Below are 26,058 nucleotides of genomic sequence, written 5' to 3'. Positions count from 1 at the left end.
AAAAGAGGGCGCCTGGGTGGCTCAGTCGGTTGGGCGGCTGCCTTTGGCTCAGGTCATGATCCCAGGGTCCTGGGATCGAGTCCCGCATCGGGCTCCCTGCTTTGCGGGGAGCCTGCTTCTCCCTCTCCATCTGCCTGCTTCTCTGCCTACTTGTGCTCTCTCTCATCTCTCTGGCAAATAAATAAATAAATAAAATCTTTAAAAAAAAAAATTTAAAAAAAAAAAAAAAATAAAAATGGAAAAGAACTCAACTTTTCCTAATTGTATATTAATAATATACACACCAAAGAAACTCCTTGATGAACAATAACTAAATTATTATTTATTTAATTTTTTTTTAAAGATTTTATTTATTTGACAGAGAGAGAGAGACAGCGAGAGAGGGAACACAAGCAGGGGGAGTAGGAGAGGGAGAAGCAGGCTTCCCGCCGAGCAGGGAGCCCGATGCGGGGCTTGATCCCAGGACCCCGGGACCATGACCTGAGCCAAAGGCAGATGCCCAACGACTGAGCCACCTAGGCTCCCCCTAAATTATTATTTAAATATGAACTTAAGTCCAATGCCACAAAAGACCAATTCACTGGCCAATTGAGGATTTATGATACAGTAATTTCTGCTTCTTGGTGTATATACAAAATTTTGTTTAAAATCTAAAACCAGAGCACCTGGGTGGCTCAGTCGGTTAAGCGTTTGCCTTCGGCTCAGGTCATGATCCCAAGGGCCTGGGATTGAGTCCCTTGTTGGGCTCCCTGCTCTTCAGGGAGTCTGCTTCTCCCTCTGCCCCTCCCCCCACTTGTATTTTTTTTCTCTCTCTCTCTCAAATAAATAAAATCTTTAAAAAGATTAAAAAAATAAAATCTAAAACCAGTACTACCTTATGGTAACTGGCTTTGATGTGATGGACTGATATTTGATGAACTCTAAAAGTGTGTAAATTCCAGCTAGATGACAGAGATATATTATCATTTAGACTGGAACTCTCATTATAGTAGCAAGGCAGTAAAGGAATCAAATCCTGGGGGTGAGGAGGGAGGGGGTGAGGAGGGATAAGATCTTTATAGAATAATGCGAAAGAATGTCTATAATATATATTTGAGAGAAAACAGTAATACATCAGGGGTACCTGGGTGGCACAGTCGGTTAAGCGCCCGACTCTTGGTTTCAGCTCAGGTTGTTATCTCAGAGTCGTGATCTCGGGGTTGTGAGATCGAGCCCTGTGTGGGGCTCCACACTCAGCAGGGAGTCTGCTTAAGATTCTCTCTCCCTCTGCCACCCCGATCCCCTCTCTGCCTCTCTAAAATAAATAAATAAATTTTTTTAAAAAAAGAAGAAAATAATAGGTCTAGTATGATTCCATTTTTATTTTAAAATTGAGTATATACAAAGCATTGCCATTCTTTTTTTTAAACTGGTCATTACTTTCAGTGTTAGGTTATTGTTTATTCTGGTCTCTTATTTATTTCTGATTTTTCTTTATTATTTCTTTCCTCTACTAAATTTCAGATAAGTTTCTTCTTTTTCTAGTTCTTTGTAGTGTCACGGTAAGTTGTTTATTTGAACTTTTCTTAATACGAGCATTTATAGCATAAAAAATGTTGGATTAAACTGCTTTCTTGCAGAAAAATTGTGTGTATACACATTTGTATATGAATTTTTTAAAACCCCAGAGGGATGAATACCAAACTGTATGCATCCTGGGTCGTAGGATGGAGAGTAGTGAGAAGACTTATTTTTAATCTTAGTGACTTAAATATGCTTTTTTTTTTTTTTTTTTTTTTTACAATGAGCATGTAAATTTTAAAGTAAACTTCTTTTTAAATTACAAAGTAAATTTAATACTAGGGGACTAAGATTTGTTGAGTGAGACTCATGGTAACTTTTTCATAAATGTCACGATCACTAGAGTTCTCTATGGTTGACAGTGGAGGAGAGAATTGACCACATTTTTTAGTCAAAGTCCTGAAGTGCTAGCATAGGACTTCTAGGCATATGTAGTTTTATTTTGGAAAAGGGAATTCAGAAAATTCTCAAAAGTAACATAACCCTCAAGAGAACTATCATATATAGAAAAACAGTAGCCAGAGGTCTAGTTGGCACCAGAACCATGTGTCCATGAATTTGTGTCTGGATCATATTCCTAAACCCTAAGTTATTTTAACTCCTCTCCTGCAGTACACCAAATCTAAAGCAAACCAAAGCATTAGCATAATTTAGATTGATTTTGAATGAAAATTCTCTCCCCTACACAAGTTATTAAATATATTTGAAGAACTGTTAGTCCTAGAATTTTTCTATGACAGGTTGGTTCAGGAATACATCTTGAATTCTCTGGAAATCATTTCAACTCTCTGGGCTTCAGTTTCCCTATTTGCAAAACATGAATAATAATAATACCTTCTAAATAGAAATAAGAATGAATTCACCTAAAGTAAAAAAGAAAAATTCAGAACCAATACAAATCCTTTAGTAATTTTTTTATATAAAATTCTCCATGTGCTTTTATAGATAACCTGGTCAGCTCTTAATTGCCTTCATAATAGATTTTATCTTTCCATCACTCAGCACAGGGCCCAGTCCCCTTCACTGCCATAGGGTGTGTATCCAGAGTTGCAAAGTAACTTTCATATGAATCTTAGCAAAACAACTCTGTGAACAAGCTATTGAAAGAGAAAAACCATATAATACATCACAGAGCTAGCGATTTTAAAAATCAATTGATGTTGCTTTATGTCCTTAGCATACAAAATTGAAAACAGACTCAAGGGATATACTTTGAGCATCTCAGAAGAATGTGTTTTTCTGAATCCAAAGTAGTACTATTCTTACCTCAATAACGCCTACTTGCTCATAAATTCCTTCCTCTTAACCTTCATTATTTAACATGAACTGCTGCCTACTTTGTAGCTATTGTGATTTTTGTATATTTTTAAAGGTTTTAAAAATCATAATATGTAAGCAATACATGAACTTATTCTCACTGCACAAATTTCAGGAAGTATGTAAGTAAGTAGAATGAATTAAAACATGATAATACTTCTCTTACATCTCCCATATACCTTTTTTCCTGCCCAGAGGTATTGCTATTAACAGTCCATAGTGCATATAGGTATTTAAATACTCTCAATTTTGAAAATAAATTTTATACATGGTGAACTGTATGCAGTGTTCTGCCACTTGCTTTTTTAAACATAATATATCTTGTAAGGCTTTTCATGTCAGTACATAGAGATCTACCTTATTTCTTATGGTGGACCAGGAGTCCATGGTATGGATGGTTTATTCAACAGCCCCCTACTGCCAGGCATTTAAGTTGCTTCCAAATTTATGAATAATGTGGCAATGAATGTCTTTTTACTTATGTCTTTGGAAACATTTATAAAAAAGTTTTGGACAGATTCTGGGTCGACCACTGAATTCTGCTCCTGAGACCAATATTACACTGTATGTTACCTAACTAGAATTTAAATAATAATTTGAGAAAAGAAAAAAAAAAAGAAGTTCTGGGTCAAATGATACATCTTGTTGTTTTTTTAAGCTTTATTTATTTTAGAGCGCACAAGTGAGTGGGGGGAGGGGCAGAGGGAGAGAAGCTCAAGCAGATTCCCTGCTGAAAATGGAGTCAGACAGAGGGCTTGATCTCATGACCCATGAGATTATGACCTGAGCCTAAATCACGAGTTGGTCACTTAACTGACTGAGCCACCCAGCTGCCCTTGTCATGTCATTTTTTTAAGCATTAAATGACCCTGTTGTGTTTTTGAAGACTTAAGCCTATGCCCATTGTGCTTAATAAAATTTCCTCCTCCTTCATCATCTTTTCCTCTTGTTTTAGTGACCTTGCAGATGCTTTGGTGGTCTTTCAGCTCTATGAAATGATCCGCGTGCCAGTCAACTGGAGCCAGGTCAACAAACCTCCTTATCCTGCTCTTGGAGGGAACATGAAGAAGGTGAATGAGATAATCACTAAGGATATGTTGTTATTGTTCTAATATGAAACAAAGGATTTGGTGTTTCATAAAGCTTAGTAACGTATGGTCTGTTCCCATGATTCTTTTTTTTTTTTTTTAATTTTATTTATTTATTTGACAGAGAGACACAGTGACAGAGGGAACACAAGCAGGGGGAGTGGGAGAGGGAGAAGCAGGCTTCCCGTCGAGCAGGGAGCCCGATGTGGGGCTTGATCCTAGGACCCTGGGACCATGACCTGAGCCGAAGACAGACGCTTAATGACTGAGCCACCCAGGCGCCCCTGTTCCCATGATTCTGATTTAACCCAAAATGTGTTAAGCTTAATAGTCCTTTTATAAATGTGTTTTAATAAATGTTTGGAAAGATGAAGACCGTTCGCTCAGTCAGACACTTTATGTAACTGTTTTTGTCTTTGACAAGTTGTAGTACTTAATTTTCTTTGAGGTGCATCATAAATGCTTTCCTATATTATAATCCCCAGAACTTGCCAAATCTTTACTGGTTACTTGTTAGTACCTTTTGACAGATATTTACTGATTACCTACTACCTGTACAGTGTAATTCAAGATATAAAATAATACAAGGCATGGAGTTGGTCCTCAAGAAGCCTAAAAAAATTAGAGATATGTATACAAACTAATGTAGTGCAACATATATAGAAGTGAATATATTTTTTAAAGATTTTATTCATTTATTTGACAGAGAGAGAGCACAAGCAGGGGGAGCGGCAAGCAGAGAGAGGGAGGGAGAAGCAGGCTCCCTGCTGAGCAGAGATCCCGATGTGGGGCTCGATCCCAGGACCCTGGGATCATGACCTGAGATGAAGGCAGACGCTTAACTGACTGAGCCACCCATGCACCCCTATAGAAGTTAATATTATAAGTTCTAAGGAAGAAAAGGCCACAGGCTGTACTTACCATGAGATGCTTCATGCAGGAGACGGTATTTGAGTTAGAGTTTGAGAAAGGAGGGTGGAGAGGGGGCTAAGGATCAGGAAAAGGGATAGTGATAGGAAAATATAAAATGCATTTCTGGGAATTGGAGGGAATATGTTGGCTATAGCAGAGGATTCCAATAGGTAAGAAGACCCTAAAAATTTCAAGTGGAGCCAAATGTTGAGAACCTTGACTGTCAGATTAAAGAGCTTGCATTTTAAACTAGAAGTAATGGGAAGACATTAAACATTTTTGAGCAGGGCAGTGACTTGATTACAGTCAATGGGAGACTATCTGGCAAATGAATGATGATGATTCCATAACTGGAAGCCTGTACCTCCCACTCTCTTTAATCCATTTTGTCCATTCCCCCCTCCTCCCCTCTGCAACCACCAGTTCTCTGTATTTATGGGTCTGTTTCTGCCTTTTTTTTTTTTTTGCTCATTTTTTTTTCTGAATTCCACATATATGTGAAATCATAGGGTATTTGTCTTTTCAGGCTGATTTATTTCACTTAGCATAATACCCTCTGGGTCCATCCATATTGTCACAAATGGCAAGATCTCATTCTTTTTTATGGCTGAGTAATATTCCAGTGTGTGTGTCTGTGTGTATGTGTGTGTGTGTGTGTGTGTGTGTGTATACATACATATCACACATCTTTATCCATTCATCTATCAATGGACACTGGGTTGCTTCTGTTTCTTGGCTATTGTAAATAATGTTGCAATAAACATAGTGCATGGATCTTTTTGAATTGGTGTTTCCATTTTCTTTGGGTAAATACCAGTACTGGAATTACTGGATTGTATAGTGTTTCTATTTTTAATATTTTGAAGAACCTCCATACTGTTTTCCACAGTGGCTGCACCAATTTACATTCCCACCAACAGTGCACAAGCATTCCTTTTTCTCCACACCCTTACCAAAACTTGTTCTTGTCTTTTTCTATTTTTTGGAATAGTTTGAGAAGAATAGGTATTAACTCTTTTCTTTCTTCTTTCCTTCCTTCCTTCTTCTCTTCCTTCCTCCCTCCCTTCTTTTTTCTTTAAATCTTTGGTAAAATTCACCTGTGAATCCATCTGGTCCTGGACTTTTGTTGGGGGATTTAAATTTTTTTTTAATTTAAATTCAATTTAATTAACATATACTGTATTATTAGTTTCAGAGGTAGAATTTAGTGATTCATCAGTTGCGTACAACACCTAGTGCTCATTACTTCAAGTGCTGGGGGATTTTTGATTAATGATTCAATTTAATTACTACCTACTGGTCTGTAGATTTTTTCCCAATTCAGTTTTAGAAGATTGTATATTTCTAGGAATTTATCCATTTTTTCTAGGTTGTATAATTTGTTGGCATATAATTTACATAGTAGTCTCTTATAATCCTTTGTCTCTCTGTGGTGTCCCTTATTACTTCTCTTTCATTTCTGATTTTATTTGAGTCCTCTTTTTTCTTGATGAGTCTGGATAAAAGTTTATCAATTTTGTTTATCTTTTCAAAGACTGACTCTTGGTTTCTTTAATCTTTTCTATTGTTTTTTTTAAGTCGTTATTTCATTTATTTCTGCTTTCATCTTATTTTCCTTCCTTCTACTATGGGCTTTGTTCTTTTTCTAGTTCCTTTAGGAGTAAGCAGATGCAAAATGTAACAGGAAAACAAAAATTAAACCACTCATTTTATCTGGAATTTTAATTATGAGATGTCACAAGTGAATCATATGTAAAATGCTTCCTTTCAACAAATACCAGCTGTTTATAGAATGAAGCATAAGGCCTGTAATAAATTCAAGATGTTTAAAAAATGAAACAGTACTTTCATGACAAAGTATCATAGAGGCTTATTTTATAGACTTTGGGCATTCATCAGCAGACATCACTTTGCTTCATTTGTGAAGTTCATAAAGTTGCACCACTTAAATAGTCTTTCTTCATTATTTCTTCAGTAATTCTTCTCACTTGGAACCCTGTATCCTTTTATGTAATTTTTCTCATTTTCCAAATGATCTAAGCTTCACTTTTTCCAAAGCATTTGAAGTGCTTGATAATCATTTCTCCCATTAACTATATGAAACTGCATTCTCCAATTTTTTTTCTTGCTTGCTTTGTTCTTACCTTTATTCTTACCTATTCTTTGTTTTTTAGCCTGACACCTCTAGAAATTTCCAAGGCTCAGTTCTTGGCCCACTGCTCTTAACTTTCTATATTTACATCCTCAGAGAGCAGATCCATTTTTAGAGTGTTAAGTAGTACCATAAACATGGCTTATCTCTAGAGCTGAATTTCTTATTCTTTCTCTAGTTTCGTACCTCTCCAGATCTTAGAAGTTTTGCCAAATTTGGAATCAACTGTTGCCAAAAAAACAGAACACATCTATTTCCTTATGTTAGCATCCATTTCCAGGTACCCTTTTGTTGCTGGTCATATCAACATTTTCGACCTCTAGTAACCCTGAGCGCCCTTCTCACTATCATTACTCTTAGGAATTTTTATCTAACTGTAAAATAGATGGCCCTTCATTGAAACACATTTTGCACAAAAGTGATTATTATTACATTTGCTAGAAAATTCTCCCATTGAAACAGGTGTCAGTGGAAAATATGCTGGTTTTTCTCTCTCCTGTTCACACTGTGACATAATCAGAACTCTGATGCTATTTTCTATAAATTAGGTATCTGGTTGTTTTTCAATTCTGTGCATTTCTATAGCATATATTTTTATTAGGCAGTCTAAATCTATAGTATGATTACCAGGAAAAGGAATTTTAAAATATTATCTCCTTATATTTTAAAAAAATGCATACCTATCAAAGATTTTATGAAACTTATTGAGAGAACCAGGCAGATGCTACAGCAGAATCAAAGGATCTTCATGCATTTTTATTTGTAACAAACTGATCTTTGGGAATTTGGTTTTTCTTTTTTAAAGAACAATACCCATTTATTTGTGCAAATTCTATTGTGTGGTCCCTTTCTCACCTTTCCTAGAAATACTTTCTTAGGAAGAAAAATGGATCTGTGTATCTCACATTGAATTGTTTTGTAATGAGGTCTTAACTAACTTGGGAAAGAAAATCAGAAGAAACCAGTTACATCATTTTTCTTAATTAAATGTTTATTCCAAAAAGTATTTAGTAAGCACTTTTTACTACTTGTGGTATTATAAGATTATGAGAGCTTACAATTTCACTGGAGAAAAAGATTCTAATACCTAAGAATTTATACACACACACACACACACACACACACACACACAACCCTGAGATAAGAAGACTGGAGATAATAAACATCTATAGCGGCCAGGTAGACAAAAAAGTTACTAGAGAAAGGACTTAACTGGACTTATAACACTGGAAAGAAGTAGTTAGGTAGGTAAATAATTTACTTGGTGGTCATTCCTCAGATTTTTACTGTAGGCAGGGCACAGTGATGGGTCCTGGGCTGGGGATGGAGAAGAGTATGATATAGACTTGTACATGTTATAATTTTTGCCCTTTAAAAGGAGCCTGTCCAAAGATGCCTGCGTGGCTCAGTCAGTTAAGCATCTGCCTGTGGCTCAGGTCATGATCCCAGGGTCCTGGGATTGAATCCCGCATCTGGCTCCTTGCTGAACAGGGGGCCTGCTTCTCCCTCTGCCTGCCATTCTCCCTGCTTGTCCTTGTGCTCCCTCTCTCTCTGTCTCTGACAAATAAATACAATCTTTTTTTTTTTTTTTAAAAGGAGACTTTCCTGTGGTTGACAAAAGAAAGAACATAAATTGCTAAGTAGAAGATGGTGCATAAGCAATACAAAATAAGCATTATTGGAAGTTCATTAAGGGATAGATTGTTATCAGCTGGTATAGTTAAGGTTAATAAGCCTTTGTTCAAGAACGTGAGCTAAAAGCTAAATTTTGGAAGATGAGTAATATCTGGATGAAGAAATGGGAGATGAAGTTTTAGATTCTTTTTTTTTTTTTTTAAAGATTTTTAATTTATTTATTTGATAGAGAGACAGCGAGAGCAGGAACACAAGCAGGAGTGGGAGAGGGAGAAGCAGGCTTCCCGCCGAACAGGGCTCGGTCCCAGGATCCTGGGATCATGACCTGAGCCAAAGGCAGACGCTTAGCAACTGAGCCACGCAGGCACCCTGAGGTTTTAGATTCTTAATGAAACAATTTCTTTATTCCTTAGTTTTAAATTTAGACAAAAGAGTATTTTTTAACTCTATTAATGGAATGCAGGAAACCTAGGTTTTTAGTCATAGATTTGCCACTAATAAACTATGTAATCTTGGACAGTTAAGACTTTTAGGGTAAGATCTTAAAACTTTCTAGCCAGTTGTTTCTCTATCGAGGTTAACCCTTCAGTGCTTTGATATCTTCAGCTATAAAATGGGAATAATTATTATTTCCTTAATTTCAGTGTTAATTATGAAATGATATTCTGTCATCTAAATTGAAGGTATCCTCAATTGTTTTTCAAATGACTGAACAAAGCTGGTGTACCCAAGAGATGTATTTTTAAAAACATGTTTTTATACCAAAACTTTTACTTATTATTCATAGATTGAAAACTGTAACTATGCAGTGGAACTTGGGAAGAATGAGGCTAAATTCTCCTTGGTTGGCATTGCTGGGCAGGACCTAAATGAAGGGAATCCAACACTTACTCTGGCATTGGTATGGCAGCTGATGAGAAGGTAAAGGCTGATATGTTTATAGGAATACTGCTTCCTTCAGCAAGTCATATGAGCTAAAATTTTAGCTGTTTTTGAGAATAACAAACAGAAGAAATATACAATGTAAAATGTATTTTTAAATGATTTACCATTGATAATATATTTTGTTTAAAAGTGGGTTAGTCTCTGGAAATAATCACTTTTATTAATGCCTCTTAAAAACTGCTTTGTAAGGAGTTGTTTTTATAAAATACCATATAGTAGTTTTTGTTTTTGATTACTGAGCTTTGCAACTTTGGAATGTGACTAAGTTCAAATACCTAACATTAGAAATATTTATTAGAGCCAAAATATTTAAATACTTATCTAAATATTGATATAAATGATGTGAAAGCAAATTTCACCCCTTCTCTCTCCCCTTTCACTCTCAAATATACATCTTTTCTGTTACAGGTACACATTGAATGTGTTATCAGATCTTGGAGAGGGTGAAAAAGTAAATGATGAAATTATTATTAAATGGGTCAATCAGACTCTTAAAAGTGCAAAAAAAAATACTTCTATATCCAACTTCAAGGTAATCAAAAGCTATTTAAAATTTTGTTTTCTTAAGAAATTAAGTTTAGGAAGGAATTTTTATTGGAAATTACATTGGTTTAGGTTCAGAGTTACAGTCACATTATATATCAGAAACATAACTTATGAACTTAGGCTTACTAGTTATTTGGCATCTGTAAAGCAAAAATAAATGTTTGAATTCTTATAGTTTTGATTGGTTGTCCTATTGAGTGTAAATGCAGGTTAATATTATCAGACTCTGGTCATCTAATCTTAAAAAAGAAATAGAATAGAGCCAAAAAACCCAATTGTCAAATGAAAAAGAAAGATAAAAAAAAGCCATTGTATATATAGGACCTATAATGTTTTGTGCTCCCTAGCAGCAGTCTCAGAACTGTATTGACATCATTTCCAAGGCATAACAGAGCCAGCCAAACCGATTCAAGTGGGAATTGAGAAAACTGGTAGGAAAAAAAAATCTTGTCATCTGGCTTCATAATGGCACCTAACACTCACTTCCGAGCATTTGTGGATGATTCATAAAGCACTCAAAAATGTAATCTGCACATGCATACCCACTAATTTTCATTCATTTCCATTGTGTTTCGCTTTTGCATGCAAGGTGATGTTAACTACAAATAAGCATGTCTGCTTGTACACATGAATTCAGTGAGCCTTGTGTTTGTGATTTTATTATATGTGAAAAATCCGCAATTTGGTGGTTTTGTTTTTAGTGAATAAGAGTGCAAACAGATGAAACCCTAAGCTCTCCTAAGAGTTATCTATCCATGTTTAGTCTTTTCTTTTCCTTTGTTCTATATGTTTGACAACATTTTAGAGCAGGAGAAATGTCAGAAATTGATAAATTAAATCTTTACTAAATACTGAGCCCCAAAGTGGTTTTAACAGGACAGTTGGAATACGGCAGAGATGTTGCCTGAGTCCTAGTTCAAGTGTGTTTCTCTTTTTGCCATCTTGGAAGGAACTAATGATTTTGAGTTTTTGCTGTTGCTTATTAAAAAAAAAAAAAAGAAAGAAAGAAACAATTTTCAGTCCATGATTTGTTTTTATATATTTTAGACATAAAACACAATTTAAAAACGTAAAACAGGAAAGGGGACATATGAAATTCTCTAACTAATAGTTACTCATTAAAACTGTTGTAATGAAATTTTATGCATTTGTACATTAGTTGATGGAAAATAAGCATGTATATATTTAAATCAAATACAATGAGAAAATATTTAGAAACACATATTTATTGAGCTCTTACTATTAAGTAACATTTATAGGTAAAGATATAGAATATAAGAAATTAATTTGGCCCTCATAGTGTTCACCATTTATTTGAAAGACAAAGTTTTCATAACTGGAATTTTCATAACAAGCTACAAGAGGGTCCATCTTGAATAAAGGCAAGTCTGAGAAGGTTAGGAGAACATAGTTTGGCTAGAGAGGATAGTTCCTAAGGGTGTAGTGCTAGATATAGTCTGGGGTCAAGATTGTGGAGGAATCTGGCCTTAATAAAAGTTTATCGATATCGGAAGTAATGTAAAAATAAGTAACTATTTTAGGAATACTTTTCTTTTTTTCTTTAAGATTTATTTTAGAGAGAGAAAGCATACAAGTGTGGGCACGCGTGTGTGGGGGGGTGGGCAGAAAGAGAGGGAGAGAAGCAGACTCCCCACCAAGATCATAACTTGTGCCAAAATCAAGAGTCGGATGCTTAACCAATTGAGCCACCCAGGTGCCCCTAGGAATACTCTTCTGAATGTGGTGAGCAGGATGGATTGGAGGAAGAAAGGTGTAAATTCCAGGACAGTGCCTAAGAAGCTGAGGCAGAATTCAAGGTGTGAAATGATAAGGATCTGAATGGAGTTGGGGGTGGGCACTGGGAATGTTAAGAATGGATAGTTATTTGCTATTGCAAAAGAACAGGTAGGATTTGGCTTCTTGATTTAGGGAAGCACAGGAGAAAGAGGAATTAAAACTTGATGTTTTAGGCCTGGGTAATTGGAAAACAGATAACACTAACAAATGGGAATGTCAGGAAGTAGAGTTGCTTTCTGGAAAGGGTGATGAATTCAGTTTTAAGCTTGTTGGATTTGAGGTAATGTTCAGGAAATGAACTGGATGAAAGGAAATATTAAAACTGGGAATATAGACTTGATCAGTTGAATAGAAGAGATAGTTGAAAATAGGAGTACACAAACCCTTTAAGGGAGGGAGCTCACAGAGAAAAGCAGACTTGAGAGTTTTACTTAGAACAGAGGTAGCAGAAACATAATGCAAAAGTGCTTGGCATTTATTTAGCAGATGCTCAGTAATAAAATCTTTAAAGAGACTATACTTAAGAAATGTGGCAGCAAATGCTAAAAAATACTTGGGGTGGGGAGGCTTTTTTTCCCAACTGTAGAAGGCATTATTTTTGAAGGCTATAATGAATGGTACTAGTAAGAATCTATTAATTATAATCAAGGCAGTGCTATACTGAGAAATTTTAGAAAAGACAAGTTTACCCTTTTTAGTTGCAAAGTAATTTTCCCTCATCAAGATAAGGAAGTGTATGAGCACTGAGTAATAAATGGAATTGTTGAATCACTATATTGTACACCTGAAACTAATGGAACACTCTGTGTTAACAACACTGAGATTAAAAGAAGATAAGGAAGTGGTGTATCAGCCATAACAATAATCGTAATTACCCTTTATTGAGTTCTATGTGCCACCATGGTAAGCACTTTACACAGTTTCTTTTAATTCTCTCAATAACTCTATAAGCAAAAAGGAGAGCATTAGAAAAGTTAAACAACTTGTCCACTGTTACACATTTAACTATTAAGCAGAATAGCTGGATTTCACATGCAGATCTAACTGCAGGTTGAAAGCCACACTGTAGTTGTGTGACCCTGGATTTGACTTCAGCTCAGACACTTATTAGTTGTGTGACATACTGCTCATTCATCTCATAAATATTCAAAGCTTTCTCTATATCAGATGCTTTGTGTCACTGGGGCTACATAATGCCCTCAGAGTGCTCACTGTTCAGGAAAGGAAGCAAATAAGAAGACAGGAATCAGTGTGTGGGGTGTCAGCATACTATAAAAATCAGCTAAGGGGAGTAGGAGGCACATGAAAAGGGTGTGTTTTATAGAAACCTTAGCAGTTTATACTAACAACTGGACTACACCTCTTGATAAATAAAATTGAATTTACTTCTGGCTCATACATTCAGTATCTGTGTGACCTTGGGCAAGTTATTTCTCTATGCCTCAGTTTCCCCATATTTAAGATGGAGATATTAATAATACCTATCATCTGAGTTTGTTATCAAACTAAGTTAACAAATGTAAAGAGGTCAATAGTACCTGGTACGTCTTAGGGGCTCGGTACAAGGGGCTTACTACACTACTGGTATGGCAATATATGAAGGGCATCATATGGGAGAGGTTCCTGTTGAGCTTTTTAGAGAACTCTGGCTGCCACATCACTGCATTCCCACTTCTATTTTCAATAATGACAGAAAGAACAATGGCATGGAATGTTCTAATAGTAATGTGTATCAAATTAAAAGAAAGGGATGGTATAATTCATTACTTTGAAAATCAAGCCAAACACTAGGCTAATTGTCTTTGAGAGTCCAGACATTCTTTTTGTTTAAGTAATTTCTTTATAATTAACTTGAGGAAAGTGAAAGGAAAAATGATGAAAATGTACTTACATACTAAACTGATGGTTTTACTGTAAGTCCTACCCCCTTTCCAAAAGAAAAATGTCTTTTACTGATAATATACAAATCAGGAGTTGGAAGATAGGCCTGTTTTCTTGGAAATAGGAAGATAAGGGATCCAATATAGGCCTTGAAACTTAAATCTTTTATTCAACTCAGTAAAAGTTTTTCCCAAGGTAAATCATAAGGAAATAGGTGAAAACATCATTCTTTCCTACATCTAAGTGAAGAAATATTTAAAATACCACAAAAGGGCATAAACTTTCAGCTATAAGAACTAAGGACCTTATATATAACATGGTGACTACAGTTAACACTATATAATTAAAATTTGCTAGAATAGAACTTAAATGTTTATATATATATATATATATATATATATATATATATTATGTAGGTAGGTAGGTGATGGAGGTGTTAATTAGATGAGAAGAGTAATCCTTTCACAACATATAAATATATCAAATATTCAAGATGTACACTTTAAATGTCTTACAATTTAATGTGTAATTATAATTCAATAAAGCTGAAAAAAACAAATGAACAAAATAATTTTCCTCAATCTTAAAAAAACCCTCACAAATATGTAAATAAGTAATCAAAATATAGCACAATTAAGCCACTTGTATGTTTTTGAATCATCATAGAAAAGTGAAAAGCACACAGAAATTTTAAATTTGTTATAGAATGGCATGAATGTTAAGTTTTTTTTTAGAAAGAATAATGGTGTACATTAGAGTCATTTAGGAAGCTTATTAAAAATGCAGATTCCTAGCCCTATCCACAGATAACCTGACTCATTTATAGGGATAAATTTATGCTTTTAACAAGCATGTCAGGTGGTTTTCATGTAGGTGGTCTGCAGACTACACACTGAGAAAACAAATACGAGAATTTTTCAGAAATAAGGAAGATGCCAAAGAAACCCCCACCCAGATCCAGATTACCAGCGTCAAAAAGACTTAAAGACCCTAGTTATTTTTACTCCTCTACTTCTACTTCTCCCCAAAAATCTGTTTCATAAAATGAACATTCCTGAAAGTAAAGAATATACATTTTTCTAAAAGTAATAAATGTAGTGGTTTATAGATCATGGCCCAAAAAAGTAGACTGTTACTTTTCTTCACATGGCTTCAAATTGTTTTTTCAAAAATTTATTAATTTGGCTAGGAACTGTAGTAGATGCTTTCACTTATATTAATATTCCCAAGAATCCTGTGACATTCTCATAGTAGTGATTAGGAAAGGGTGCTTGCTTTTGGCTTCAGGTAACAGAAACCCAATTTAAAGTGGTTTAAACCAAAAGGAAAGATACAGAATAGCAGAAATCCAGAGGTAGGGTAGATTTCAGGGTTGGTTGAACAGTAATTGAAGAATGTCATTCAGGACTGAGGTTTTTATCCATCTCTGCTTTGCCATCTACAGTGCCAACTTCACCCTATAGCTGGTTTTCCTCTTGGTTATAGGATAGCTGCTAGTTGGGATAAAGGTTTCATCCTCTCATTCACATACAGGAGGAGGGTTGCTGGTTTTTCATGGCTCTTCCAGAGAATAGCAAGGGCCTCACATTAAATTAAATTAGGCCCAAATTAAATCACTGTGGTAATCAGATGGGATTATTCTTGTTTGGTTCAGACTAGTTAATTTTTGTTCATCGAAGGAGTCTTTTCAGACGTTTTCTTCCTAAATGCCCCCCCCTGAAATTTTAATGCCATGGATATTACTGTATGTTTATATACTCTATGCTTTATACATAAAAAAGAATAAGTTTATGACCCTACGCCCAGAATTCATGGCCTAGACTAGTTCACGATCACCCCTGGAGCTGTGGACGGGTTCAGCTTTCCTTGAAGCACATGTCCATGTGAGGGAGGTATGGACACAGAGCAAAAATGTGGGTTCTGTTAGGATGGAGAAAGTAGTAAGGAAAGAGTAGATTCTGGGTAGGCAAGCAGCAGTGGCCACTATCCAAGCTGAGAGACAGAACAAGTGATTTTTTTTTTTTTCAAGTAGTGGCAAGTGGTAAAACAATTCAGACCAGGATTTCTGGCTTTAACTGCAATGCACTATCCACTAGAATTTGGTGGTTCGTTTTTAGTTCAGCTTGGAGGTGACTTCAAATATGGAGAGAATCTTGGGCATTATAATCAGACAGTTATGGGTCCAGTTACTGGTTTTGTACTTACTGGTTGTGTGAACATGTCACTTGAGCTCTATGAACTTCATGTTCTTCGTCTTTGAAAGAGAGATCATAATTTCTTTATTACCAGGTTGTAAGGAGAATTAAACAAGCTGGACATGTAAAGCAACAAGAATAATGCCTTTGTAAATGTTAGTTCCTTTCCACTAATATTTTCATTTTTCTCTCTGAAAAATTTTAAGTGAAGGCTTAGGAATTGATGGTCTAAGAAATATATTACTAGAATTTACAAAACTATTAATTGAAAATTCATCTCCTATTCCCTTTCAAAAGTTATTTTTTACAGAATGGATACTGTAGTTAGCATACTTTAGGAATTGTCACATCTGCAAACCCTGTTTGGGTATGGTGACAACTCCACACTGTAAGCTCTGTAAAGATTGAAGGAAAAGCTTATTGTAAATGGTTTGTGATGTGTGCTGGTTGCAGAAAAGCTGAATGTTCAGTACAAAGAAAATTTATAAGTTGCTTTCAGTTACATGGTGATGACCCAATTTGCCATTTATGAAAATTAAAAGTAAGATGTTTATGAATGTTCATCCATTCTTTATTTTCTAGGACAAATCTATTAGCACTAGTTTACCTGTCCTAGACTTAATAGATGCCATTGCACCAAATGCAGTTCGTCAAGAAATGATCAAGAGAGACAACTTATCTGAGGAGGACAAGCTGAACAATGCTAAGTAAGCTTTTGATGGTTTAAATTAGAACACAGTAGCTCTTTAATTTCATAAGTCCTTACAGGTAAGGTTACTATGTCTTTAACATTTTTAAGTACAACTTATATGGGGACTATGATTTAAAGACTTTCAAACTTAACTTTCTTGTAAAGCTAATCTAATAAAAATATTTCATTCTTAACATATATTAAGTGAAAACACAGTAGATAACAACTAATAAGATACTTTTCTTGTCTTTTCAAGATATGCCATTTCAGTTGCTCGAAAGATCGGTGCCCGGATATATGCCTTACCTGATGACCTCGTAGAAGTGAAACCAAAGATGGTTATGACCGTGTTTGCATGCTTAATGGGAAAAGGACTGAACAGAATAAAATAATGAAACATTTAATATGATTTTCTGCCACATTAAACACATTGAATGTCTCACAGTTTACAGAATTCTGAAATGTAGTGGGTATAAAACCAGAGATTATTTGTATGCTTAGACTAGTTGTATAATTCATTAATGAATTCAATATCTTGTTCATACTAGTTAGACTCTGTCAACATTTTTGGATAACACAATTAATTTACCAGTCAATACTGATAATAATATGCTCATTATCAAGCTGATATTTCATAATTAAATTATTTTCATTTTCTGAAAGTCTTATTAAAACAAAACTAATTCATTCTTTTTCATGGTTCAAAACAGATCAGTGTAAAAATTTTTTTGCATGTCCTGCTGTGCTTTGATTTGTGTGTGTGTGTGTCTGTGTTAATTTTGATCACAAATGTATTCAAAGTCATTATCCAGGTTCTTTTATTTTTTCCTCCAACTATGTGAGCTTCAACTTTTCTGTAAATTTCTATATTGTCTCAAATTTTTAAGTGACAAGTATTGTTCATTAACATTAAACTTTTTTATATGTGAGAATTAACTCTTGAATAAACACCAAAATACATTCTCTTGTATAAGTAGCAGGAACTTTTTACTTAAGACTTAATTTTAACTGTACTGATACTTTATGTATGCTAGTTTCTAATACAGCTTTAACTATGCAGCATATATGTTGGTAGGCTGTTATTAGAGAAATATGTGTGTGTGTATATATATATATATATTTTTTGCATCGGAATTACCCAGGTCTTCTTAAATGGTATGTATAACTGGTCAGTCAGGCAACCATTAAGTGTTTATTGTGGTCCCACTACGTGTATAATAACTTTTCAGTTTGTAGATATTTGGTACATGAAGATTTCTTTTAGAAAATACTCATTTTGGATGTGCCTATAGCTATTTTTCAGCTGACTTCTTCCACATATTTATAGCAAAACATTGACTACAGCATCTCAAAACACGTTAATTTTGACCTATACTGAAGCCCTAATTTAGAAATTGCCCACTGAATATCTTTAGCAGAAAATAACACAAAGCTAATATTCAACATAGAATATTTTCACATGTTTTTTCCACAGCCCCCTACAAATTGGCAGTGTTTGGTTAATGCTTGTGTTACTTGGGAATAGCTAACCCTCAGACCTATTTTTGTGTGAATTTCTATCAGTAGACAGATTCTGCTGCTAAAAAATGAATTGAGAAATCTGTTTCCTCCATCATCCACTGTGAGTGAGAGTGAGCAATACTGCTATGCAACAAAAATGCTGTCACTTTATCTCCATGTGAATGAGTAGTTTAAACCCCTCTTCTACCATTGATTAAAACAGATTGGTAAGAGTGAGATTACTCATGTGTTTCAAATTTTTTAAATGAAATCATCAATAGGTGAAACTTTGAAATATATTCTTCTACAAAAGTGATTTCCTTTCCTTTTATATTTTGATGATTGTTTTCTTATATGAAGATTAAGATATGTTCTTGCTCTAAGAGATTAATCAATGTTTCCCCTTTTAATTTTTTTCACCATTATATTTACTAAGTTATCTGATTTACATGAAATTTGGCACTTTAGGGTATTCTTTTTCTCACAGAATATATTTAATAAAAACCCTATGTACAAATGTGTCAGTGTTCATTTCATTTAAAGAATATACAGCCTTGAAAATTAATCTATCATAAGTTTATTTTCCAGAAAAAATAATTTTGTTTTAATTAGTAAAACAAAAGAAATTTATTAGATTATTTTTTGGGGAATGAAAGTGGTTCTGTGGTTCTTTAATATGAAGAATTTTAGTAAAGACCAACTGCATTATTACTACGATTTAGTTTGTGCTGAAATAATTTGAGGGAATCAGTTGATTAACATGAATTTGTTATGATTCAGGTATGATGCTAGAAACATGGGGATTCATTGAAAAAATATAGACAGAGTTCTCTAACTTCATGAATCTTTTATCCTAGTAGAGAGAGATAATAAATAGGAATTTTAGATAGTGATAAAATGCAATAGGGGAAATAAAACGGTAATGTAATAGAGACTGACTTGGGAACTGGGGTGAAGATTTTAGTTTGGGTGCTCAGGAATGGTCTCTCTAAGACCATTTAGACTGAAATATGAATGATGAGATAGGGGATAAATGTGCAGCAGAGGGAACAAGTACAAAGGCTCTGAGGCAGGAAAAGTCTTACAGACATTTTAGTAAAAGAAACAGGCAAATGTGGCCTAAGTAATGAGGGAGAGGCATAGAGTTTGGAGATAGGATCTGTTCTACTTTTTTTCTTTTTTTCTTTTTTAAGTAGGCTCTATACCCAGTGTGGGACAAGAGTTACATGCTCTGTTGACTAAGCCAGCCAGGTGCCCCTGTTCTACTTTTTTTGGGGGGGGGAATCTGTTCTATTTTTAAGACTAGATCTGAATCTGGACTTTTCTCTTCTCCAATTGAAGTTGATGGCTCTTTGTACCTACAGGTTGGTGAGTTGTTTTGAGTAATGTGCTGCTTCTGAATCTTGCATGCCATTGTTCATCATAATTCTCTCAGTCTTACTATCACAGATGTACAATAAACCCATTATATAGGGGATGCTAAAATACCCCAATTTATGCTGGATAAAATATGTACCAGAGGCAAGAGAGAATATGCTGCATCTGAGATGATTCAAAAAAACTTCTAAAAAACAGGATGCAGTTGCAACACTGGCTTATTATGAAAAAGGATAGACCTCTAATAACTTTGCCTCCTAGGATTATCTACTAAATAAAGTAGGTTGGAATTCCCCTGAATCTAAGAAATTAATCCAGCCCCTGGGGGTGTTCTTATGGATCAGAAATCACAAGCCCAGAAGCTTGAAAAGACTTCAGAGTAAAGTGATTTTTATACTTGGAGCTACCTGAATTTTTACCTTTCAATACTCTGGAACTTTTGGATGGGTCAGCATTAGAATTAAAATTTTACTAGACTATGAAGAGTGTGTAAGTAAGCACACATATAAACCCACATATGTACCTCTGTGTTCAATGGGTACAAATTAGCAATGAACAATTTTGACATTCCACCAAATATGCAAACTTGGAAACAATATAGAATGGGGAAGATTTATGATACATTAGAGATAAGAAAAAGCTAAAAGGATTCAATAGATAATTGACTATTTTGAAGTAAACACATGACAATGGGAAGGTGGGCAATCTTGTCATCTACCTAAGGACTCCTATAAGAGAAGATATAAAGAGTACTTTGAATTGTGAGAAAGATATATTTGGGAAATTTGGGAGTTAGTGATGGCAAGAACAGAGATGGAATAAATCAACCTGAATAGGAAGTATTTCCCTCAAATATAAGATATTCTGATGTAAATTTATTGCCTTTAAAAACCTAAAGCAGTGAGGGCACAATTTTGATTTTTGTATAGTTGTGGGAAGCAATAAGAATTATTAAAGACATGAGTTGTAGTTTTACCCCCTAGCTTTTAAAGGTGCAAGAATCTGCCTTAAATAAAAGCTTGCTTTAAAAAAAAATTATTCGAGGGCGCCTGGGTGGCTCAGTTGGTTAAGCGACTGCCTTCAGCTCAGGTCATGATCCTGGAGTCGCAGGATGGAGTCCCACATCGGGCTCCCTGCTCAGCAGGGAGTCTGCTTCTCCCCCTGTCCCTCCCCTCTCTCATGCTCTATCTCATTCTCTCTCTCAAATAAATAAAATCTTTAAAAAAAATTGTTCAAGAAAGTAGTACTTACTGTGCTTCAGTTAGCTTTTGCCTCACACATTTTTAAAAATCAAATTTATAAATGTGAAGAAACCACTGGAATGACTGTAGATGCTAAAAATGTGCTTATCCAATGGCTACATGTTGGTACACTTGAATTACATGCGAATAAATGTATGACATCAAGAATGTTATGCCAATTTTATATCACAAACAAGTTGAAAAAATAGTCTAGAAATGAGTATAGCTAGTCCAAACACACACACACACACACAAGCACAAGTCTAGCGGCGTGACCAACACGAAATAATTAGACAACTCCACAAGGGGGGTTCGACTAAAACATTAAGTCGTCAAAGGTTCAGTAACCATACCGCTGCATGGGGACCGCAGGGAAATTACCTCAACAACCCGGGTGGGGAAAGGCCGCACTGGGCTGTTCACTTAGCCCTCACCAACGGGAAACCTTTGGAAGCTGCAGCGGGCTGGCGAGGACCGGGGGCGTAGCGCACGTAGACCCCGCCCCCCCACGACGGCCACGCCCCCGAGCCCGCCCCGTTGTCGTCGCTATAGCAGAGCGGAAGATGACGTGAGGAGAGTCGCGAACATCTCCGGGCGCAGCTGGGTTGGCGGTTTCCACAGCCCGGGAGCCCGACGTGCGCAGAATCGCTCTCGGAGCTCCTTTCCCACAGATCTTTAATCCTCCTCCCGGGCCGGGCCGCCCCCAGCGCGGCCCCTGCGCCTCCTGGCACGGCCCCGCGCTCAGCTGCCGCCCTGGCGCGCGCCACTCTGTCATCCCCGGAGGGGCGCGGACCGGCTCGGCCCGGGCGCCGGCGACTGGGGAGGGGGCGCTGGCCCCGGGGCCGCGCATGCGCCGCCACCAGTCTGGGGCTGTCAGTGGAGGGCGAGTGCTGGCTCCGAGGGGAGACTACGCCCTTTGGGGCCAACGGGCCGCGCGCTGAGGCGGCCGTGGGAACGACTCATCCCTTTTCCAGCCCTGGGGCGGGGCTGGGGTCGGGGTCGGGGCTGGTGGGGGCCCCGCCCCCGTCTCCTGGCCTGCCCCCTTCATGGGCCGCGATGATGGCGGCTCTGTACCCGAGCACGGATCTCTCGGGCGCCTCCTCCTCCTCCCTACCTTCCTCCCCATCCTCCTCTTCGTCGCCGAACGAGGTGATGGCGCTGAAGGATGTGCGGGAGGTGAAGGAGGAGAACACCCTGAATGAGAAGCTTTTCTTGCTGGCGTGCGACAAGGGTGAGAGCTAGGCCCCTTTCTCCACTTCTGGGCGCCCCTGCCCTCCACACCCTTCACCCTTTCCCCAGCCTCACCTTGGGTCATTCTTTCCTCACGCGCGGAGCTTCTGTACCGCCTCGCCCGCTGCCTCTCCCGGGCCACCCGGCACCGCCTCTGCCCTGTGAGTGTGGAGCTGGCGGGCGGGAGCAGCCGGGGTGCAGCCCTCGGAGCACCGCATCTGGGGCGGTTCTGGCCGTGGCCTCCCTTTGTGGGGTCCGGTGTTTAGGTAGCGACTTGCCGACCCAGACCTCCGCCTCTGCTACTAAACCCCCGAATGACCTGGTCTCCCTCTCCGAGCTTCTGTTCTTTCTTTCTGGAATCCCACAGGGTTTGTCTAGTTTGGGACCTTCTAGTTAGAAAATTCCATGACCTTGCTTAAGGTTCCTCGTGTTTATGGGCTCTCACCTGGTTTTTGTTTTTGTTTTTCTTTAAACCCGTACGGGTATTATTAGCTTTAGCCACCCATTGCCTTGGTGTTCAATGACTGTTGAATGGGATTTAGGTATGTCAGTATCCTGGGTGGAGATGAAGATAGGACTGGAGAAATTATGCCTTAGTGCCAAACTTTTTTTTTTTTTTTTTTAATTTACGGAACTTTGTTCGTGCTTTCATTGGAGAAGAAGGTTTATTGCCCTTGAACCTTCGGGAAAAAATGGTCGTGCAAAAACAATTACAGGCAAAACTGTGGAATGTATTTAGTGTGTTTTTCTTTCAAAAAAAAAAAAAAAACAAGTAGAAATCAATCACTTTTATGGCCATAATAAAATCTCTTCACTTAAGCATGCTTTATATTGATGCATATAATAAAAGGAATGGGAAATTGATTGCCCTAAGAGGGCTTTTATTTCCCACATGTAAGAAAATGCTGTAATTTTTCTCTTTCTGAATATTAAGTTGCCTTACAATGGCCATGCTAACTTAGGAATACTCTGTTTAGGATCCTGCAAACTTCCAAACATAAACTCAAAGGGCAACTTACCCTGTGAAAAGCTTAACTACAGAGGATTTTTTGTTTGTATGTGTGAGTGTGTTTTTAATAAATCACAGCCTTTCTCACCTCTCTTACTGCTTTTGAAATAGGATTTTATTTACACAACTTTTTGAAAACACATTAACATATAAACAGTCCACCTATGTCTCTTGTCAGACACTTTTATGTTCTTATGTAATAGTCTTAAATTATATTATGAAAGCTTTTGTTAAAGTCCACCATGGACACAACTTTGAATAGTCTTGGAAATGTAAAGAAACAGAATATATGTTTATAACCTCACAAAAGTCACTGTCTGTGGATTATGTAAAATTACTTAGTATTACTGCCGTGGATTATCTGAGTTCTCTTCCCTCAAAAATTCTCTGAGAGGGGAAGGGACAAGACTGTGTTGTACTAGAATGAGTAAGTGGCTGCTGCATCTACCCCAGCTTACTGAGCTGTGGTTATTTTAAAGCAAACAAAGTATGTCAAGAAAGGGAATTTAATATTGCTGTCAACTGAGGACAGAGGAATGTCATAATGGAATGTGGTTGGAGAAAGTACTTATATGGTATGTATATTTAGAATTATTGCATGGTATACCTCAAATGAAAGTTTTCATATATGATAGTTTTGTAGCGTATCCAGTAGTGTTATTGAAATAGCTTCCTATTCTTTGCCAATTTCCCATTTTATAACATTAAGATCCTTGGAGAGATTTAGCTTTTGGGGGTGGGGTGGAAGGTAAATATGCATGTTTTTTTTTTTTTACCCTTCTATAAATTAAACATTTTTTTAAATGAGTGAGATTAAATAGGTATTTTCTCTTTCAGGTATGTTGAAATGAATTCTTGGCTTAGATTTGGAAAAATGGTTTAAATTACATATGTGTATGGTATACAATTTACATTGAAAAAATAAATTTGAGTTATAGCAGTATTTTTATTTGCTTACATGTTTATATTCACTAATACTGTTAAGCCTTTTTTAGTGTATTTTACTTTTAATCTAAAAGTAAGAAATTTCTTGAAGTAGCGATAGCTTCCACTATTACATTGGAGCTTTCATCAAACTGAATGGCAAATATTTGCTAAAACAGCCATTAGGGTAGAGTGTATATGCTTTTCATAGATTATTTCATTTTATCCTGACGACCCCATGAGCCAGATCTGTTGTTATACCTATTTTACAAATGAGGAAAATGAGGCTTAGCAAAATTTTAAAATCACTTTGCCCAAGGTTACATTAGCTAGGAAGTGGTAGAACTTAGATCTGCTTGAGCCTGCACTCTTAGACATTATGTTGTATTGATCTAGTTATAGTTGAATGAATGAAAATCATTTGTGTTAGAAAAGACGTATCCAAATTTGGCTTTACTAGCTGGAGATTAAACTTGCTCTCTATGAATGTTTTATAAACCTTGATTGTGTGGATTATATTTATCCAATAAAAGTGAAAAGATTTAATAGCACTAGAACAAATCCACACTGTCGTATCTATGTTTCTCATCCTTTTCATTTAGCAATCCTACTCTAAGTGTACAAAATGTTTATCATATAGTCCATTTAGGGAGAATTCCTAAAGCAAAAATTATGGAGATTTTGGTTATGTGTATGTTAGTGGATGTTAGTGGATGGGTGTGTACAGATTAAGGAGTAAAGGAAAAAAATAGGAAAAAAAGATTTTATGTTTGATTTTATTGTTTGTATAGCTGGCTTTATGAAAAATGAGCTCAATATATCTAGGTAAGTGCTGATCTCCAGGTAGTGGCTGCTTAATAGTGGCTCTTATTTATCTTGAAAGTAGGTCAGAATCATGTATCATTGGTTCTTTGTATAAAATTTAGAAGAAGTCAAAGTTCCTGTACTAGTGACAATCAAGTTAAGTATGTTCCCCGCCCCCAGTAATATTCTCAGAAAGCACATTCATATTCTTTATAGACATAGAACGCTGCAACTCAGAGGTGAAAGATAATTGAAACAAGAGCTGGCTATTTTATGAAATATTAAGCAGGATTCTTATGACCACCTCTTTCCTCTCTCATTGAGAGTTAATGTGATAATGAGCCACTTTTATTTGTGGGAGCCTGTGGTTTACTCAGGCCTGATGGCTGGAGAAAGGGTTACTACATTGGTTTGGGGAATGCCTAACTAAGTACAGTTCATGTTAATTTACCTCTTTTAATGTAACTTGAGTAGATGGTAGCTTTTAGTATATGTTCACAAGCTAAACCTATATTAACCCTTTAATTTGCTAATGATCAGTTCTTGTGCAGAGAAAGGAAATAATGAAAGGACTTAGTCCGGATTTAGGACCTTCCAATTCCCCATGAAGGGCATTTTCAGGAAATTTCTGTTCGCAATTAATAAATCAGGATGCCCTTCTTGAAATTTCAGCATGAGGGCACAGGAGGGATGGAGAGAGCTGTCCTTGGGCTCAATCTCGTCTGAGGTCTTACATCACCTTTGTAGTAGGATTTGCTGCGTTGTGTGGAAGGGTGCCTTGATGAATTTGCATAACTTTGGACTAAGCATGCTTTTAAAGTGGGCAGCATTTCTGGGAGAAGTAATACTAAACTGCCATTTTAATAAGACCTTACTTAATATATTTGATGGGACTTTTTTAGCTAATTGATGTAAACTAAAATTTTATACAACTTGCAACATCACTGAATTGCATCATATACCAGTCATATACCAGACTCTAATTACAAAATAAACATTGCTTCTAATTGTTTTTCTAATAGATACAAGAGTATACTGTTAATAATTTTTAATTTGTCAACTAACTTACTATAAAAAAAGCATCACCTTCTATGCTGTAAGTATAATTTTTTTCCTACAGCAGAGTGAATCTTTGCTCCTTTGCCAGATGATATTCATTATCATTAATAGTCTTCATTAACAGTCATAAATGGCTAAGAACTTACAGTAATAATTGTCTTTTTTCAAAAATATTCAAACAGACCATGTTTTTGA

At 36.4% G+C, this 26,058-nt stretch overlaps 2 protein-coding genes across 9 annotated transcripts in view; both read left to right on the top strand.

Annotated features, from left to right (window-relative positions):
• Positions 1-17,680, top strand: part of PLS1 (plastin 1) — a 102,011-nt gene extending 84,331 nt beyond the window's left edge. For 2 of the 3 annotated variants that reach the window (XM_036096338.2, XM_036096339.2), the window contains 5 exons: positions 3,833-3,947; positions 9,452-9,585; positions 10,018-10,141; positions 16,611-16,735; positions 16,976-17,680. In XM_036096338.2, coding sequence (XP_035952231.1) covers positions 3,833-3,947; positions 9,452-9,585; positions 10,018-10,141; positions 16,611-16,735; positions 16,976-17,111 — 634 coding nt within the window. In that variant the 3' untranslated portion in view covers positions 17,112-17,680. Of the gene's footprint in view, positions 1-3,832; positions 3,948-9,451; positions 9,586-10,017; positions 10,142-10,502; positions 10,587-16,610; positions 16,736-16,975 lie in introns of those variants that run through there. The other variant, XM_078070934.1, reaches the window with a different exon arrangement.
• Positions 17,681-21,415: 3,735 nt separating this feature from the next.
• TRPC1 (transient receptor potential cation channel subfamily C member 1) overlaps positions 21,416-26,058 on the top strand; it is a 70,126-nt gene continuing 65,483 nt past the window's right edge. For 2 of the 6 annotated variants that reach the window (XM_036096336.2, XM_036096335.2), the window contains exon 1: positions 21,896-22,068. In XM_036096336.2, the coding sequence (XP_035952229.1) occupies positions 22,036-22,068 (33 nt within the window). In that variant the 5' untranslated portion in view covers positions 21,896-22,035. Of the gene's footprint in view, positions 22,069-26,058 lie in introns of all 6 variants that reach the window. The other 4 variants (XM_036096331.2, XM_036096333.2, XM_036096332.2 and 1 more) reach the window with 4 other exon arrangements.

Source organism: Halichoerus grypus, chromosome 1 (assembly GCF_964656455.1).
Source record: "Halichoerus grypus chromosome 1, mHalGry1.hap1.1, whole genome shotgun sequence".
NCBI classification, from domain to species: domain Eukaryota; kingdom Metazoa; phylum Chordata; class Mammalia; order Carnivora; family Phocidae; genus Halichoerus; species Halichoerus grypus.
Note: the sequence above shows the minus strand (reverse complement) of the source record. Positions and strands in the feature narration are given on the sequence as shown.